The sequence below is a fragment of the Glycine soja genome, chromosome 3 (genome assembly GCF_004193775.1).
Source record: "Glycine soja cultivar W05 chromosome 3, ASM419377v2, whole genome shotgun sequence".
Classification (NCBI taxonomy): Eukaryota; Viridiplantae; Streptophyta; class Magnoliopsida; order Fabales; family Fabaceae; genus Glycine; species Glycine soja.
The window spans coordinates 30,448,540-30,466,640 of NC_041004.1; the positions used below are offsets into that span (position 1 = coordinate 30,448,540).

The window sequence follows — 18,101 nt, forward strand, 5'->3', positions numbered from 1 at the left end:
ACCATAATTATACAAAGTATGTATATGTGCTGACAATTAACTTTTGTCATAAAATTTAACTTAGTGAAAACTTTAATTTCAATTATGTTTTTTTTCCCACAATACAACTTATTTTATGGAGTTTAGTTTCACTATACATTTTTTAGATTTATTTTAATCTTTTAAGCTTTTTTTATAGTCTTTTAAGTCTAATAAATTTATTTGATTTCTTAAAATATTTTTGTTAAATTAAATTAATCATTTTATCAATTTTCTTAGACTAACAGTTAATTTTGTCTATACATCTCTAAACACATTATTACAAATTACAATCTCATATTATCAAAGTTAACTAAGTTAACGTGGTAAATTGAAAAAGTACTAGTTTAACATAATAGATATTTTAAAAGATCAAATATTTTATTAGCAATTTTCCAATATTAATTCTAAAAAAATTATATTCGCAGCCATATTTGTGACTTAAAAGGTAAATATCAACCGTTCTTATGAGGAAAAAAATAGGCCTACTTTATTTGATGACTATATATATTTTTAAATAATTAAAAACATTTAATATGATGTTTTATTTTTAATCAATATTGAAAAATTAAAGATTAAACTTTACACAGATTGATATAATGACATCAAATTAAAGATTTTTTTTTAATTGAGTTATATGGTTGTAACTTGCACGGGACGATAGTTGTTCTTTGCTAATTAGACTTCACTTATAAAATAGACATATGATGTGACAATCAAAAGAAAAGTGATGCTGATTGGTGAAAGTAACGGATACCATTTTTTTTTTTTTTAAATTCTCGTTTTAGACAATGGAATCATGCAAGTGTGGAACTGGAACACAACCTGCATTGCACGGTTTATATATATAATATTATTTAATTCAGATTATCATTATTTAATTATATTATGATTAAAAAAAATAAATGTATCAATATAATGTGATACGAAATTAGAACTTGATTTTGAAGTTTATATATATATATATATATATATATATATATATATATTATATAATATTTGTTGAAAAAGATTGCTTTTTAAAAATAAATTTTAGTATTTTGAGAAATTAATTTCTATTTTTTTATTGAAAATACTTTGGATTCATAAAAAAGTATTTCATTATAAAGTATATTTTAATATATTAAAATAAAAATTTAATTAAAATATATTATCATTATAAAGTTTTTTTTTGTTATGTATATCATACAATCTAATAACAATTTTGGCACTAACATAAAAATTAAACACTTAAAATAAATTACATTCTTACAAAATAATATTAAACACTATACTACTTAAGTAAGGTTATCAAACTCGAGAATTTACACAGACTCATGAGAGTTTTATAGACTTGACATGTAAACTCAACTAGTAGACTCATAAAAATAATAACAAAATATCTATAAATAACATACTAATTAACCATTTCAACAATATAATAAAATAAAACACTAAATCATAAAGTTCGAAATATTTAAATAACCAAGTCTAGTAATAATACATCACTAGTAAATAACTTGTAGAGATTAGAGTAGTGGTAGATGATGTTCTTAGAGAATAAGAGTTTGGTATTATTAAAGGTGAGAATTTTGTATTGGAGAATAACATACTAAATGAAAATACGTTGAATGTTAAACACATAGAAAACAATAAAAAAAATTACTTACATTTTGGTCTAATTTTTTAATTTTTTTTTAAGTTGCTAACTCGTTGACTCGATGGTAAACTCCTGAGTCTACCGAATTTATTTAGAGTTTATAGAGTTTATCCGGAGTATACTAAAAAAAAATTTACTCAAGAATCAACTCGCATAAGACAAGTGGACTCGTGAAGTCGTAAGAATTAGCAATTCGAGAGTTTGATAATCATGCTACTAAATGCTAACACTTCATTAAAGACGACAAAAGAAAACACTTCTTAAAGATTCAAAAGCATAAACACTTCCTTAAAGATTATAAAAAAGAAATTGTTTTTTCTTTTGTTAAAATGAATTTTCCTTTTCAATCCAGGTCTAACAATTGATGTTTTTTTTTGTTAGAAAAACATAATTAGTTCTCTAAACAAGTTAAATTATGACACGTATATTTATTTTTTTGGAAAGGTTTCTAATTTTTTTTGGTAAGGAGGCACGTATATTTATTTAAACCCATGTTATCTTTAAAAATATTCAGAATTTATAAAAGTATTTTATCTCCTAAAAATAATGATACCACAAAACCAGGTATGAAGTAAAAGATATAAGTGTAATCATTTTTTTTAGAGTACACTGTAGTCATTCATATTATTTTTGGATAAATCAGGTATCTTTTATCCTTTAACCAAAAGCTAAGATTAATCTCTCATCTAACAGATTAACCTCTCTTTAAGAGATGTTTTTTTCATTCACGTAACATATGTATGGACTTGTGATCAAATAGGATAGCATTACGGTTCATGTTTGACACTTCAAACTCTACAAGACAATTTGTGTGTCAGATACAAGAAAATGAAGTTAATATCATTCCACATCACTAGTTATTCACAACCAGGGAATACCATGTCATATTTCTCTTTCTCAAATAACAAAAGTTCATATAATAACTACTAGTGGCCATTGATAATGATTATACATTGCAAATTAAATTACCTTGGCAAGTAGTCTCTCATTAACTCTTGAGAAAACTATTTCAACCATTTGTTTCCAAGATTTTCATTCCATTTGCAATATTAACTTCATTTTCCACGGTTCTGGCCAATTCAACCGATGCTCCAATGTAAGTATCCGGTGGTAACTTTAATAGATCCATCAATTTGCTTCTTTTGGAATATCTAATAAGCCTTCAATGAAGTCTCTAATGCTCTTTTTGTTGACAGCTTTCCCTCTAGTTAACTCCTTTGACTCTTGTAAGGCTCAAAAACAACATATCCATGCAATACCTAAATATATAGATTTGCAAACAATTTGTGCTAAATTTTGAAAGGGAATGAAAAGCAACATCAAGAGTAGTATGCATAAAAGAATCTTGGCTCCGAATAAAGTCATTTCCTTCCTCTTTAAGGCACAAGAGAAAAATGCAACCCAATTGAGCACAGCCAAGCTACAACCCACTTTCCACCAAAAATTAAAATAGTAAAACCAAGAACACCAGCTAAAATCAAAATAGCACTAAACTGGAAGCAAAAATACTTATCAATTGTAAATTTGTAATGGTAAAAAAAATGAGTCAATAGACAATAGAGTCCGAAGCTTCTTATTCCTTACTTGAGCAAGAAACATTGAGGGAGTGTGTGAAGCAAGAAAATAAAATGCAGGAATATGAAAATCTACTTTACCTTTCTTACAAAGCAAATTCCAAATAATTGAGGAAAGAAAATTTAGAAGACGAAATTAGCTTCATTTAAATTAGCCATACCAAATATCCCCTGCAGTCAGAATTTTTCAAGGGCATCACATACTGATGATAATCTTATCCATCTATCACAACTGGGCACCTCTGATGTTACTCCATCGATACATATGCACCAATCAACTCCTAATGCATGTTATTCCTACCATGCTACAAGAAAAGTAAAATTTATACAATGTAAGGTATGAAAACTATTAAGAAGACAGTCTTCAGCCAGATGAGCTCCTGTGAGGTTTCATTTGAGTATTTGACATATTTATCAGTTAGATCAAAGTAATGATAGAAATCATAAAGACATGAGTCAAGGAAAAGAAATAATTTGCAATTTCATTGACAGAAAAATCAAGATTTGGACTTTCTTCGAAAATACCATACGGAACCAATTGTTTCTATCAACTGCCATTTTTTAAACAACATGGAAACAGTAACATGGAAACAGTGTCCATCCAATGAGTACAATCAAGAGAATTATATCATTCTGCATAAAAAAACATGTGCGAAGTGGCTAGTGTGCAGAATCCTCTTGGTACAACACAGCTGCAATTGTCATAAGGAAAGCATAAACTGCTTTGGGTAACCATTGCACCAGTTTCCCAACAACTGGGACTCGTTCAGTAGCTTTCTTTGTTACTGCAGCAACTGTTGGTGTTGCAACCAAAGTGGCAACAAGTTTTCTTCGAACAACATTGAATGTTTCGGGTGCCATTTGCTCGAAGAAACCAAAAAATTCGTCACGGTTAATTTGGCCATCCTCGTTGTCATCACAGAACTGCAAATTTGTTATGAATCACACTAAATTCCAACATACCATTAATTATAATATGCAGGAAAAAAAATTCAATATAGTTGAAGCAATTGACAAATTCTGTTGGCCTTAACAAAGTTGTACATATAGCTTATCTTAGGAGAGTTGAATTTTAACATAGGTAAGCACAAAGAGAAAGAAGATTTATAGAAAAATGAAAATGAGCCTTTCAACTTGCACGATAAAAAATTTCCATGTTGATTCCGATTGAAAAGAATGATAAGGCCTCGTATATAGATCGCAACAGCTAGCTTGTTGAAGGTATAATAAAGCTCTAATGGAAAGTACAGAACACCTTTGATTATTTGTGCAATGGCATGCTCAGTCTAATTTTGGCTTGCATCTCAGAAATTAACAAACTAGCATGCATTATGCAATTTCTACAAAATAGAAGAATTTCTGCATCCAAATTTCCAAAATGAACCCAAAACTATGTCTCAAATTTTCCATGTTGACACAACTATCTATCAAATGAACCCAAAACTCTACCATAAACAAGTTAATAGATGAACAACCAGGATTGCTTCTCATATTCAAACTCTCCATTGCCATTAAATTGAAGTAAACGAATTAGTAACCTATTATTAAAGAGATGAAAACTGTATATAGTGTATTACAAGGTTAAAACAGAAAACACTATTGCATAGATTTATTTCCAGTGTAAAATTTTCATACTTTTAAGTAGATAGAATACTTAGTTTGATCCCATTATGACACATTAAATTACCGTGATGACTTGTTTTATTCTGTCTTTTGACGGAGGATCAAAATGGGGGCCGGGAATATACTTGTTGATATCACTACAATGTAAAACAGATCACTTTTAGAAGGGCTAATCAAATTTATTCAGCATTTCAGAAACATATTATCAATGTCACCAAAATGTAAAACACAGGCTTCTTACTTGTACACAAGTAAAATAGCAATATACAGATCTCCAAATCTCAAATTATTTTGTGCTGGATTCTTTACTCGGTCAAAAACTCGATCTGTTATCTTTCTTATTTGCCTTTTCCTCCACTCCTTACCTGTGTAAACACAAGCAAAGGCATTGAGCACTACAACTTGACCACTCAACTGTATGCTATGTTTAATATGCTGTATCTTACATTTACATATGCAAGAATGTCATGTCCAGTTAATGAAGGCATAAAACCTAAGTTACCATTAAATCCAGTAACCTCATATTCAGGAAGAATGTTTTCAACCATCAAGGAAGTGAGTTTATTGAAATACCAATTATGCATAACAAAATCCATTAATAATTTAAGGGTTAGTCTGAAAAGTTAAAATTGAAGTATTTAAACTCTAAGGGATTTGATTCCTCTAAAGTGATCAACTCATTTTACAGAATAAATTAAAGTAGTCTCGGTCCTTGTTGAGAAAATTAACGGTTGATTAATCGGATCCAACTATAAGCTTCTTACATTCTGGCATTGAAATCACAGGCAATGCAGTGTTTATGGAATGGAAGTGAAGGAACAAATTATTATACCACAATTTATCTCAAAATGGCACGAGTTTAGACTTCAAGAGTACAAACATCCAAAAGACGATTCAATAAACAAACAAATCCTGTAAAGGGATTTATGCAACTTCCCAATTTAAAAGCAAACTCAAAGCTCAATCTCCAGCAGAAATCAAACATACGAATTGAACATCTCTCTTATTATTAGTATTTTACCAAAGTTGGATTCTCTAGAGCTTAAAATTGATATGTAGCTCATGAAGCTATAATCCAAAGGTGCATAAGTTTTTAAAATCAACATGATGCTTTATTTAATTTTAAAAAAAAATTAAGGTTAAAGATCTTTGCAGTTAATTAACATACATTTTAACTGTAGAGAATCTTGATCTGAAGAAGAGAAGAAATGAAGGAAGTGGAAGAATGAAAAGGGTGCAGGAACTGAAGATCAGGTAATGAAACAACAGAGCAAAAGTCAACAAAGATAAAGGCATGAAAGAGGAAAGTGATCAATAAGCACTGATCGGCAGCTTAAACCAAACTGCATGAAATCTTAACAGCGAAAAAAAATGTTATATTTTGTACTAAAATAACAACAAAAAAACGTAACAAAGATAAAGGCATAGGATGAATAATTAACTGCACAAGGGTGCAGTTTTTTTAGAAGCAACAACAATAATAATACCTTGTAACTTGATGAAGAATCGTCCCATCCATGATAGGATACCAAACATATCTCACTCCAACTAGCTTGTGTTGTGTTCTGTGTGAGTTTCATGAGTTAGCTTTGAACTTAAGACTTGATGATGATGGTCGATATTCTTGTTTTCAGCTAACAAGTCACCCGGGAAACCCGCAACACCAAACATCTCAACCAAGGTTACTTTTTTAAAAATAAAAGAGAAAAAAGAAAAAAAATAGCTAAAGAAAGTAGAAATTAATAGTTACATTTTAAAGGTTTAAAAAGAAATAAAAATAATTATATATATTGAAAGATTATTTAAGAATATGAAATATGTACACCAAGTAATTATCTTTATTAATGATAATAGTAATTAAATATGTTTTATTTCTGGTAATACATTTACTTTTTTTATTTTAGTCTTTATAATTTTTTTTTGAAAATGTTACTTGGAAATTTATTTATTTTTTGTTTTGATTCTTATTTTTTTTAATTCTTATATTATATTATTATTCTTTTATTTTAGTTCCTATAATATTTTGTTTAATTTATTTCGAATTAGCTTCTTAAAAAATATTTGATAAAGATTAAAAATAAACGATTTATATATTATAAGGTCAGAAATGAGATAATACATATATCGTAAGGACCAAGACAAAACAACAAGGACCGAAGCTAAAATAAAAATAAAAATTAGAAGGACTATTTAAAAAACAAAAAATTTACAAGCATCAAAATAAAAAAAATAGTATATTACAATGACAAAAACTCCCATAAGATAATTGTGCTCTTGATTTTCTGCCTCACAAGGGGTGCCAATATCATGCCTCTGTTTACTTCCTCTATAGATTGACCATGTTGTCTAAGATAGATGTAGTGTTGTTTTATGATCATTTGAGTTATTTTAAGCCTCGTTTCTTCCTTCGAGGCTTCAACAGTTGAACCCTTGCAACATGTAAAGTAGTGTATTTCTGTTACCATATTATAACAGATTTCACTAGGGTTAATTTTATGTGATGAGGGTAGAGTGTTCTTTGAGTGTCAGTTTACCAAACCTGGAAAAGGGTGAATGTTGCTATTTGCTCATAAAAATTACTTTCTATTATCATCTTCATGACATGAAATTCAGAAGTATTAATATTGCATACACAAAAGGCTTTGTCATAAAATGTTACCAAAGGGAATTACATTTCAATTTTCAACTAAAATTTGCCCACAAGACTAACACAAACACCAGAAATGAGTAAGATGACTGCTAGGGCCATACTCATTATTCAACACAAAAACAACAAACAAAAGCATTTGCATTCATTCCTGAGCAAAAATAAGCACTTGTTTACCAACATTGCAGTCGCTAAAGAGGCCAACCAATGCTGCAGGTCCATTCTCAAGGCCCTCACAATGTCTTCCACATACACAACCTTCCCTTCTCTAATATGAGTCAGGACAAACTCCAAGAATTTTGGATATAAATGATAGAAATCATTTACAAGGAGATCTTCCATTTTCACTCGCTTAAATATGAGATTTGCCAAATTTGTTACACCATCTAATTGAGTAGGATTGTAATGTGAGATCATTCCACACACAGGTATTCTGCCATGGACTCTCATGTTCAAGAGCACAGCATCGATTGTCTTGCCCCCAACATTCTCAAAGTAAATGTCAATGCCTTTTGGAAAGTACCTGATTTGTTAATTGATATTCACTGTCACTTGTGTGTATCATGTTACTATGTGTAGTGACTAAACTTTTAAAGGCGATAAACAATGCAAATGAAATTTTCCCTGCCACAAACTGTTAAATACCAACCTTTTCAAAGTAGCATTGAGGTCTAGTTCTTCTTTGTAGTTGAAAGCTTCATCAAATCCAAATTTATTCAAGAGATCCACCTTGGTGCAATAGATATACATTTAATGAGAGAACGATTGAGGGATTGGCTGTGCTGATTTTACAGAGATTTATTCATGATTTCAAAAACTATAAACAAATTTTGAAAATAGAAATCAAACATGGCCTACATATTTTTTGCTGGTCTCCAAATCTTAAACAGGATGGATTTCTGGCCTTTTTAATCATACCCTTTTCTAAGAAAACATGTTCCTATTCCAAAATTGATGAGAAGGTGCAAGTACTTTCGTTAGTCTCGGTTAAATTTCTGATCATAAACTCATTGTTTATTGGTAATATATTGGAAGAGTTGGAGTTCGATAGTTAGAGTAGTACTTTGCATATAAACAAGAACACAGATCCACCAAGTAATGCAAATTTCTGTATTATAATAAAACATCAGAGTGTAACTTTTGATTTATGGCATAAATCATAATATGCTCCTTTTTTCAAAAGAAAATTATGTACTTTAATTCTACCTACAATCTTGGAAAATCCCAAAATTATGAAGCATGTCTCAGTTTGCATTGTCAAGGGACTTCATAATCAAGAGAACAAATTCCCAAAGCTTGGAATTTTGAAAGAGTATTTCTGTAACATACATAGCCTAATTCAAACCCTCCTAGGGGAAAACACTTTGACCATTATTATTGTAAATACTCTAATTCAAAATATATAGTACTTTAAACACCAGACGAAATATCAAAGGTACATAACATTTTATGCTAATTTATCATTTATGCAGGCACCTATGACATTAAAAATTTGAGAAATACCTTCTCTTTACTTCCAGCACTTCCAACAACATAACAACCAGTCCATTTAGCAAACTGCCCCACAAGTTGACTGATAAGAATAGATAAAAATGAAACAGATTTGAAAAGATAGAACAAAAATTTATAGATAATTTGAGATATTTTATTACACAGGTTTTCGAGAGCCTGTCTCTCCACAATTCAGATTCTTCCTAATTCCCCGAGTGCCTTACCCATTCTGGTTTACTTCTATTTATTACATCTAATGGACACAACTATTCTGAATGGTTGTGATTGTTCCCAAGGGTCATGCCCCCTTGATTCGCATCTCCTGACCTTGCATCCCTTGGGCGGATCATAATGGTTGGTTGTGACTGTTCCCAAGGGTCATGTCCCCTTGATTCACATCTTCTAACCTTGCACCCCTTGGGTGAATCGTAACTATTGGGTGGTTTACACCTTTTGGGTGGGTTGTAATTATTGGGTGGTTTGCACCCCTTGGGTGTTTGCGGGTGTACACCTTGGTGATGTGTGGCTTATACTTATGCTTATCAATAGCCCCGCCTAAAAGACTCACCTTGTCCTCAAGGTGATAAGTTGGAAAAACCTCTTGTAATTTAGCCACAGAGTCCCAACTATTTTCACTAGGAGGGAGATTTTGCCATTGAATTAAAACTTTCACGTTGTCAGGTTGTAATTCACGAATATCTAAAATAGAATATGGATAAGCTTGTAATTCCTGATCCTCAGATAACATAGGTGGTAAAGGTTGGGACTGGAACGAGTCACCAATGGCTTTCTTGAGGAGAGAGACATGAAAGACCGAATGAATTTTACTGTGAGATGGAAGATCCAACTTATAAGCAACCACAACCACCTTATTTAACACCTGGAAAGGACCATAAAACCGAGGGGAGAGTTTTTCATTAATCCTTTTAGCCGAGGATCTTTTCCTGTAAGGTTGTATCTTCAAGAACACCCAATCACCGACTGCATATTCTATGTCCCGACGGCGTTTGTTGGTATTTGCTCGCATGATATCTTGAGACTTCAACAAATTTTCTCTTAGAGTAGCCAATAATTCATCTCGAGCAATTGTTAGTTTATTGACTTCTTCAAGGCAGGAAGGAATGGTGGATCCCTTGAGAATGTGAGGGGGATCATGTCCATACAAAGCTTTGAAAGGAGATATCTTGCTTGAAGCGTTATAATTAGTGTTAAACAAAAATTCTGCTCATGGAAGACAAGAAGCCCATTTATTAGGCTTTGTTCCAGTTAAGCACCATAAATAAACTTCCAAGCATTGGTTGACAACTTCTGCCTGCCCGTCAGTTTGGGGATGATATGCTGAACTGAACTTAAGTTATGTACCAGCTGCTTTAAAAAGGGCATTCCAGAAGTTGCTTAAAAATAAAGGGTCACGATCTGAAACAATGGAAGACGAAAATCCATGCAATCTTACAATTTCCTGTAGAAAAACTCCAGCTACTTCGGTAGCGGTGAAAGGATGTCCTAATGATATGAAGTGGGCATACTTAGTGAGTCGGTCAACCACCACCAGGATTGTATCCTTCCCCTTGGATTTGGGCAGTCCTCCAATAAAATTCATAGAAATATTTGTCCATACTTGAGTAGGAATGGGTAATGGCTGTAGCAATCCTGCTAGAGACAAGTTGTCACTTTTGTTTCTTTGACAGACTTTGCAAGCAGCAACGAAATTCTTGATATCGGTTTTCATGCCTTCCCAATACACTATACTTGCTATTCTTTTGTAAGTTCTGAAGATACCTGAATGTCCTCCTACCAATGATGAATGAAATTATTTCAAAATGATTGGAATCCGGGAGGAAGATTTGGATAGCACCAATTTCTCCTTGTAAAATAACTTTTGATCCCTCAAAGTATAGCCTATATGAGACGCGGGATCAATAATCAGGTCTTGCATGATTTTTTGTAACTTGCCATCTGGTTTGATCTCTTCTGTCCATTCCTTGAAATCTGGAATTTGTAAGACTGTCATGGCACAATAGGAACTTCTCCTGGAAAGGGCATCGGTGGTAGAATTTTCCTTCCCTGGCTTGTACTGTATTTCAAAATCATATCCTGCCAATTTGGAAATCCATTTGTATTGTTCCTCACTGAGCATTCTCTGTTCTATCAAAAATTTCAAACTTTTTTGGTCAGTTTTGATAATAAAATGGTTTCCGAGTAAGTAGTGTTGCCATTTTTGGACCGCTTTCACTATTGCCATTAGTTCGCGATCATACACCGATTTCCTTTGGTTTCTTTTGGATATGGTAGTGCTCCAAAAGGCTAAGGGCCTTTCTTCTTGCATTAGAACCACTCTTAATCCAGTTCCACAAGCATCAGTTTCAACCATAAAAGGCTTTGAAAAGTCAGGTACTGCTAATGTAGGCGAACTGGTCATGGCTTGCTTAAGTTGTTCGAAGGCAATTTGTGCCTCTAGACTCCATTGGAAGGCATTTTTCTTCAACAGGTTGGTCAATGGCCTTGCTATTTTTCCATAATTATGAACAAACCTCCTATAATAGCCAGTAAGGCCTAAGAATCCCCTTAAGCTGGTGACATTCTTGGGCGTAGGCCATAATGTCATTGCTTCCAACTTCAGAGGATCTACGGATACACCTCCAGCGGAAATAACATGTCCTAGATATTCCAAGTTTGCTTGGCCGAAGGAGCATTTCTTGTCGTTGATCTTTAATTCACTTTGTTGCAACAATGTCAATACATTTCGTAGGTGTTGCTTATGTTCTTCCATGGAAGGGCTATATATTAGGATATCATCAAAGAATACTAAAACGTATTTTCGAAGTACTGGCCTTAAAACTTCATTCGTTAATGATTGAAAAGAAGATGGTGCGTTAGTAAGTCCAAAGGGAAGTACCATAAATTCATAGTGGCCTTCATGTGTGCGGAAAGCGGTTTTTGCAATGTATCTTCCTTCATTCTGATTTGGTGGTATCCAGATCTTAAATCCAGCTTTGAAAATATGCTAGCCCCTCCTATCTCGTCCAACAACTCTTAAATTACTGGGATGGGAAATTTGTCGAGAATGGTGATTTTGTTCAAAGCTCTGTAATCTACACAAAACTGCCAATTGTTGTCTTTTTTTTTTCTGACTAATATGACAGGACTGGAATAAGGACTCGTGGACAGTCGAAGATTCCTGCTTCTAACTTTTCAGCAACCAATTTTTCAATTTCTGTTTTCTGATAGTGAGGATACCTGTATGGTCTGATAGTTGCTATTTGGGCTCCTTCTTTAAGGTGAATGACATGGTCCTGACGACGTTGCGGAGGAAGTCCTTTTGTAGGTTCAAAGATAGAGGGGAAATCATGTAGCACTTTTTTTTAATTTTGGTGGAATTGTATCCTTCTAATCTATCTTTGTTTGAATGTGGTGATAGTCGATAAGGAACCCTTTTCCCTGATGCAAAGCTTTCAACATAGATTTAAGTGAGATGTCTTTCTTTAAAAGTTCAGGTTCTCCCTTTATAATCACCTTTCTGCCATCAATCTTGAGGACCAACGTTAGTTCTTCAAAGTTGGCTCTAATCTCTCCTAACCTTGCTAACCAATCCGTACCTAAAACCATATCTATGCCTTCGAGGCCAAACAAGAAGAATTGCTGCTGTACCGGTACTTCTTGCACTTTCAGGCGAACTTCTCTACATACTCCCTTGCATTTAATTTTGTGTCCATCTCCAACTTCTACCACGTATGACGGAGTGTCATCCACCTTTAATTGTAATTTTTCCACCAGTTCCTTGGAAATGAAGTTATGGGTGGCACCGCAATCTATCAATACTTTAACTTTGTGATCATCAATATTTCCCCAAACCTTTAAGGATTGTCGAGAAGTAAATCCCACAATACTATTCATGGATAATTGGGGTGTTTCTCCAATTTCTGGTTTGGGTTCCTTTTCGGAGTCTTCAGCATCATCTTTATCTGTTACTAACATTATTCGAAGTTGTTTATTTCTGCATACATGAGAGGTGCTCCATTTTTCGTTACAGCGGAAACATCCCCCTTTCTTCCTCTTCTCTTGAAGCTCTGCTTCGATTAATTGTTGAAATCCTTTGGGTCGGTTGCTGTTTTCTGGTGTGTTCACGGATGTACTGCTAGTGAAAGAATTAGAAGGGCCATTACTTTTTCCTCCACCTTTCTGACTCATACCATAAGTATCAGTCTTCGTATAGGATGGATTTCGGTAAGAGGTATTTATTGACTTTTGAAATTGAGTTTGAAGCAACATTTGGTCCCACCTTCCAAATTGCTCTATTCTTCTACTCGATCAGTAATGCCTTCTTGACCATGATTGATAAAGTGGGGGGTTCATAGAGTTTGATTTCTGCCCCAATGTCTTCCTTCAATCTGTTCACAAAAATGTTCTTTAAATGTTCTTCACCAACATTTTTCAGCATTCCTGCAAACTTTTCGAATTGCTCAATGTACTCTTCCACCATTTCTTCTTGTTTAAGTGCAAGGAGGGCGGAAAAAGGGTTGAGAGTGGCTGAAGTTTGGAATCTTTCAAGAATGGAAACTTTGAAATCGCCCCATCCAATATCAGAATTGCAAGTCTCCCACCATTGGAACCAAGATAGTGCCTTTCCATCTAGCGCCACCATTATTGCTTGAATTTTCTCTTCTTCCAGTATATCTCTCATTTGAAAGAAGTGTTCCAATTTATTTATCCAACTATAAGCATCATATGTCCCATCATATATAGGGATTTCCAATTTTCTCCATCGTTCTATTTTTCCTTCACCGGCATGGTTTTTGGATGTCTCTTCTCTATTGATGGAACCTTTGGGTGTGCCATCATCTGAATGCTTGGACAAATTTTCCATCATGGCTTCTAGGCCCGCAAATCATGTTTTGAGTTGTTGTCGTTTTGCAACTCGATTTTGTCGGTCCGCCATTAACATCTCCAAAATTCTCTCCATTGTGTCTGGATTTTCAAAATTAAATCGAGCTGTCACCATTGTTGGAAACAAGCACCGGATCAATGCTCTGATACCAACTTGATAAGAACAGATAAAAATGGAACAGATTTGAAAAGATGAAACATAAATTTATAGATAATTTGAGATATTTTATTACACTGGTTTTCGAGAGCTCGTCTCTCCACAATTCAGATTCTTCCTAATTCCCCGAGTGCCTTGCCCATTCTGGTTTACTTCTATTATACTACATCTAATTGACACAACTATTCTGAATGGTTGTGACTGATCCCAAGGGTCATGCCCCCTTGATTTGCATCTCCTGACCTTGCACCCCTTGGGTGGATCATAATGGTTGGTTGTGACTATTCCTAAGGGTCATGTCCCCTTGATTCACATTTTTTCGATTGGTTGTGACTGTTCTCAAGGGTCATGTCCCCTTTCGGTTGATTGTGACTGTTCCCAAGGGTCATGTCCCCTTGATTCACATCTTCTGACCTTGCACCCTTTGGGTGGGTTGTAACTGTTGGGTGATTTGCACCCCTTGGGTGTTTGCAGGTGTACACCTTGGTGATGTGTGGCTTATGCTTATGCTTATCATTGACCAACTGCTCCAGAGGTAGCTGAAATGAAAACACTTTCCTTTCTTGGGAGAACCTACTTCAAAGAAATCGACATAAGCAGTCATCCAAGCCATACATGTGTTCAAAGAAGAAAATAACATGGATCATAAGCCACACCAAAAAGACAAAACTATGAGCCTAACATCCATAAGTTTGCTAAGATTTTTTGTGAATAAATAGAATGTATGCTAAAACAACAAATATAATATAGTACAATATAAATGTCATAACTAGAGGAGTTTATCACTTTATCATAGACAAGACGGTAAAAGATATTAAAGGACTAGTATGCTATCTGTCCAAATGAATACAAAGGTCATTTAATTTTGATTTCCAATCCAAAGATGGTTAAGCAGATATTTTAATGAATAAGGTATAAAATAAGTCTCCTCGGTGCCAACAGGGATTGGACTTTTTTACGAAAAAAGGTAAAAATAAAAAACTATTTACATAAAAGGTGTAGTTTGAAAACTATTGGCAGGACATAGCAGATTTATTTTGACTTTTTACATTCGTTGTAATATAATTCATGTAAAACATCAATATCACCCATGTTTCCTAAATAGTTTTTAAACTACACCTTTTATGTGGATAGTTTCATATTTTTACCTATTTTCGAAAAAAAAGTTTAGGGATTTACACATATGGTCGAGTTCTCCCCTCACACTAGCTGTGACTTTAGTTCGAATCTCAAATCAGGCGATATGTAAATTCCACTATAAACCTTCGCTGAGGTTAGTGGTCTAGGCTTGTAAAAGGGTGTGCCTTTCACTAATCTATACTTCCATGCACCAAAAAAGTAAGTCTCTACTATGAAGACATACCAAGAATTCCACTATATCTTAATGATATAGACAAAGAAAGGAGCCATTTATCACATCAAGATCAGGCTTAGCTAAGAATCAATATAAGTTGAAATTGTTGAATACATACCAAGAATTTCAGTATAGTAGGAAAGTGAGACATCAGTGTGCTCAATTTTAAAAAGTATTTGAGTTGAGGAGACTAAGCTGTACTCTTCCCATTTAGTAATCCCCCACTCTAAATCATTCTTGTAATCTGGGTGTCCAGATTCTAGGACTTTAGACACACCATATCCTGTTAATGGCTGCGATTATTCAACACTTAGTGGCTACATTTATTTATGGTTAAAATGTACTTTTGGAAGGAAAAAAATGTATTTTCAATAATGCAAATTCCTTGATTGATTGCAATTTTGATCAAACTGTGTTATACAAACCATTGTAGTTTCACAAAACAGCAAAACCCTTTAAACCTCGGCGTTCTCATTTCTGTCTTTCTGATACTGAATTGTTTTAAAAAAATACAAAAGTTTATTTATTTTTCACCTGTTTGGGCCTATGAAAAATTGAAATGTTAAAATCATATTTTTCAATACACCATCCGCACAGTACAACAACACGAAAATATTAAAGAATTTAATTAGTGAAAATATTTCTTTATGCAATTCTTTAGAAATAATTAGGAATAAAGTTAAAATAATAAAATATTTTTGAAATTTTTAGTGAAAACAGAAAGGAAAAAAAACACATAAAAAACCTTCTTGAACCAAATAAACCCGTATAATCAAGACAGCACAGAAACTATAAAATAGTAGTTGGCAAACACTTGTCTTGATGCATTTTCATGTGAGACACTTAGGTCTGTTAGGTATAGTGAAAAGAAATGAAGATAACGCACATTAAAATAAAAGTTTTGAATTAAAGTAGAAGATGAAAGTGTAAATCTAACATTATTTTACTGTTTATTTATATTTTTTTCCGCTCTCTTTTCCCTCAAAAGAACGAATCCTAGTATGCAGAGAACGAAATCGGGGTATTGAGTTACTCTAGAAAGTAAAGTTACTCTTTTTAATATTTTTTATACATTAAATATCATTAAGCCAATCATTTAATATTTTGATAATATATAAATCAACATATCAGAAGTCGCTAAATATATAATAAAATGTCATGAATAAATTGTGTATAAAATGTGAATATGTGAATGTTATTCGATCCTTAATCGTCATATATATTATATAATTATTTTATTATAATTATTTTATTGACTTTTATAATTATTATTTTCAAAGTTATATCTAATATTTTTTATTAGTTGAGAATGTAAATTTTGTTTACATTAAATAAAACAAAAAATAGATATGTTGCAAGAACTAAACAAAATAAGAATAACCAAAATAAAAAGAAATTACTATGGCTATTATACATTTTTATTTTTTTTATTTTTGTCTTTTTATTTTTTAGTCTTTCTAATATTGTTTTTTTGGCTTCTGTTCTTGTAAAAGAAATTTTTCATAACTATTTAAAATAATAATTTTATAAATGTCAAAACATAAAAAACTAATATATTAAGAATAAAAAATATATTTAAGTAAAATAATAATAGGGTTTATTAATTTTTTGGTTCCTAATTCTTTTTAAATTTTTTTATTTTAGTTCCTAATCTAAATTTGACTGCATCAAAGTACTTGAACTTTTTCTCTCATTTTAGTCCTTATTATTAAGTAAGAGAGTTAATCATTAATCAGGTTAGAATGTTAATTAATGAGTAATGATTTAATAGTGACATTGATAATTCCATGATGGACAACCAAGGTAAACTATTTTTTTATAAGGGATTAAAAATTTAATTTTTTTTAACAAAAATTACACATAATTATATTATCAAACTTTTCAATAACATAACAATTTACTTGGTTGTTAACAAATTTTAACATCATCATTGTTACTTAACAAAAAAAAATAAAAGTGATAACGGAAAAGTTCAAATACTTAGTCAAAATTTAGTTTAGGAGCTAAAATTACAAATTTGAAAATAATAATAATAATAATAATTTTCATGACTTACAAAGCCAGGGGTGCAGGCTCCTAATTTTGCGTCAGTAGTGTCCTTGGTCATGATAGGTCGCATGTATGGATCACAAGACAAATAGATAGAGATTTTTTAGCAGAACCTCGTTAGAATCTTTAGGAAGCTTTAAAGTTATGACACTTTCAACAACGTTCATGTCTGATTCTTTGGGAAAACCAGTGGCATAGTCCCTTAGAAGCCCTTGCTTGTTCCTCACTTGTGTCATCCTAGTTACTCAACTGGGTTGTTGAGTCTTAATTCAGTTCAATTTATAGACAAAAGGATAAGCCAACTTCATGTACCATAAAATTAACAGAAAAATTAATTAAAACTTAAAAAGTTATCTAGAGGAAAGTTGATAATAAGTAGTTAGAAGTTAAAACATTAACTTATTAAATGTTCAGTAAAATTAATGTTAAAATAATTAAAAAGTATAACATGACAAAAAATAAATTCATAATTTATTTAAAAAAGATAATTATGAAATTTGTTAAATATATTAAAGATAAAAATGTAAGAAAAAAAAACTAGAAAGTAAAAACTAGTATTTTAAAAAATATTATTGCAAGTAGTGTTTAAAAAATGACTACTAAAAAAATATATTCATCCAATAATTAATTAAATAAATTTTTTAACTAATAAAAAAATTTAAAAA

The 18,101-nt window shown here is 32.1% G+C and overlaps 1 protein-coding gene and 1 pseudogene across 1 annotated transcript; both read right to left on the reverse strand.

Moving 5' to 3' along the window:
• Positions 1-3,687: 3,687 nt before the first annotated feature.
• LOC114406417 lies at positions 3,688-6,475 on the reverse strand. Its single transcript, XM_028369110.1, has 4 exons — positions 6,342-6,475; positions 5,096-5,219; positions 4,919-4,991; positions 3,688-4,155 (listed from the first exon to the last, which is right to left on the reverse strand). The coding sequence occupies exons 1-4, from the start codon at positions 6,388-6,390 to the stop codon at positions 3,892-3,894; spliced, it is 510 nt and encodes a 169-aa protein (XP_028224911.1). The 5' UTR covers positions 6,391-6,475; the 3' UTR covers positions 3,688-3,891.
• Positions 6,476-7,646: 1,171 nt separating this feature from the next.
• Positions 7,647-17,672, reverse strand: LOC114406419 (annotated as a pseudogene).
• Positions 17,673-18,101: the final 429 nt, after the last annotated feature.

Bases quoted from the DNA above. Each gene is read 5' to 3' on its own strand.
- LOC114406417 (XM_028369110.1), bottom strand. From the start codon at position 6,390: ATGTTTGGTATCCTATCATGGATGGGACGATTCTTCATCAAGTTACAA. The intron at 4,992-5,095 runs GTAAGAAGCCTG...TTTACATTGTAG, and splicing joins GCTATTTTACTTGTGTACAA to TGATATCAACAAGTATATTC. The intron at 4,156-4,918 runs GTAATTTAATGT...ACAAATTTGCAG, and splicing joins GAATAAAACAAGTCATCACG to TTCTGTGATGACAACGAGGA.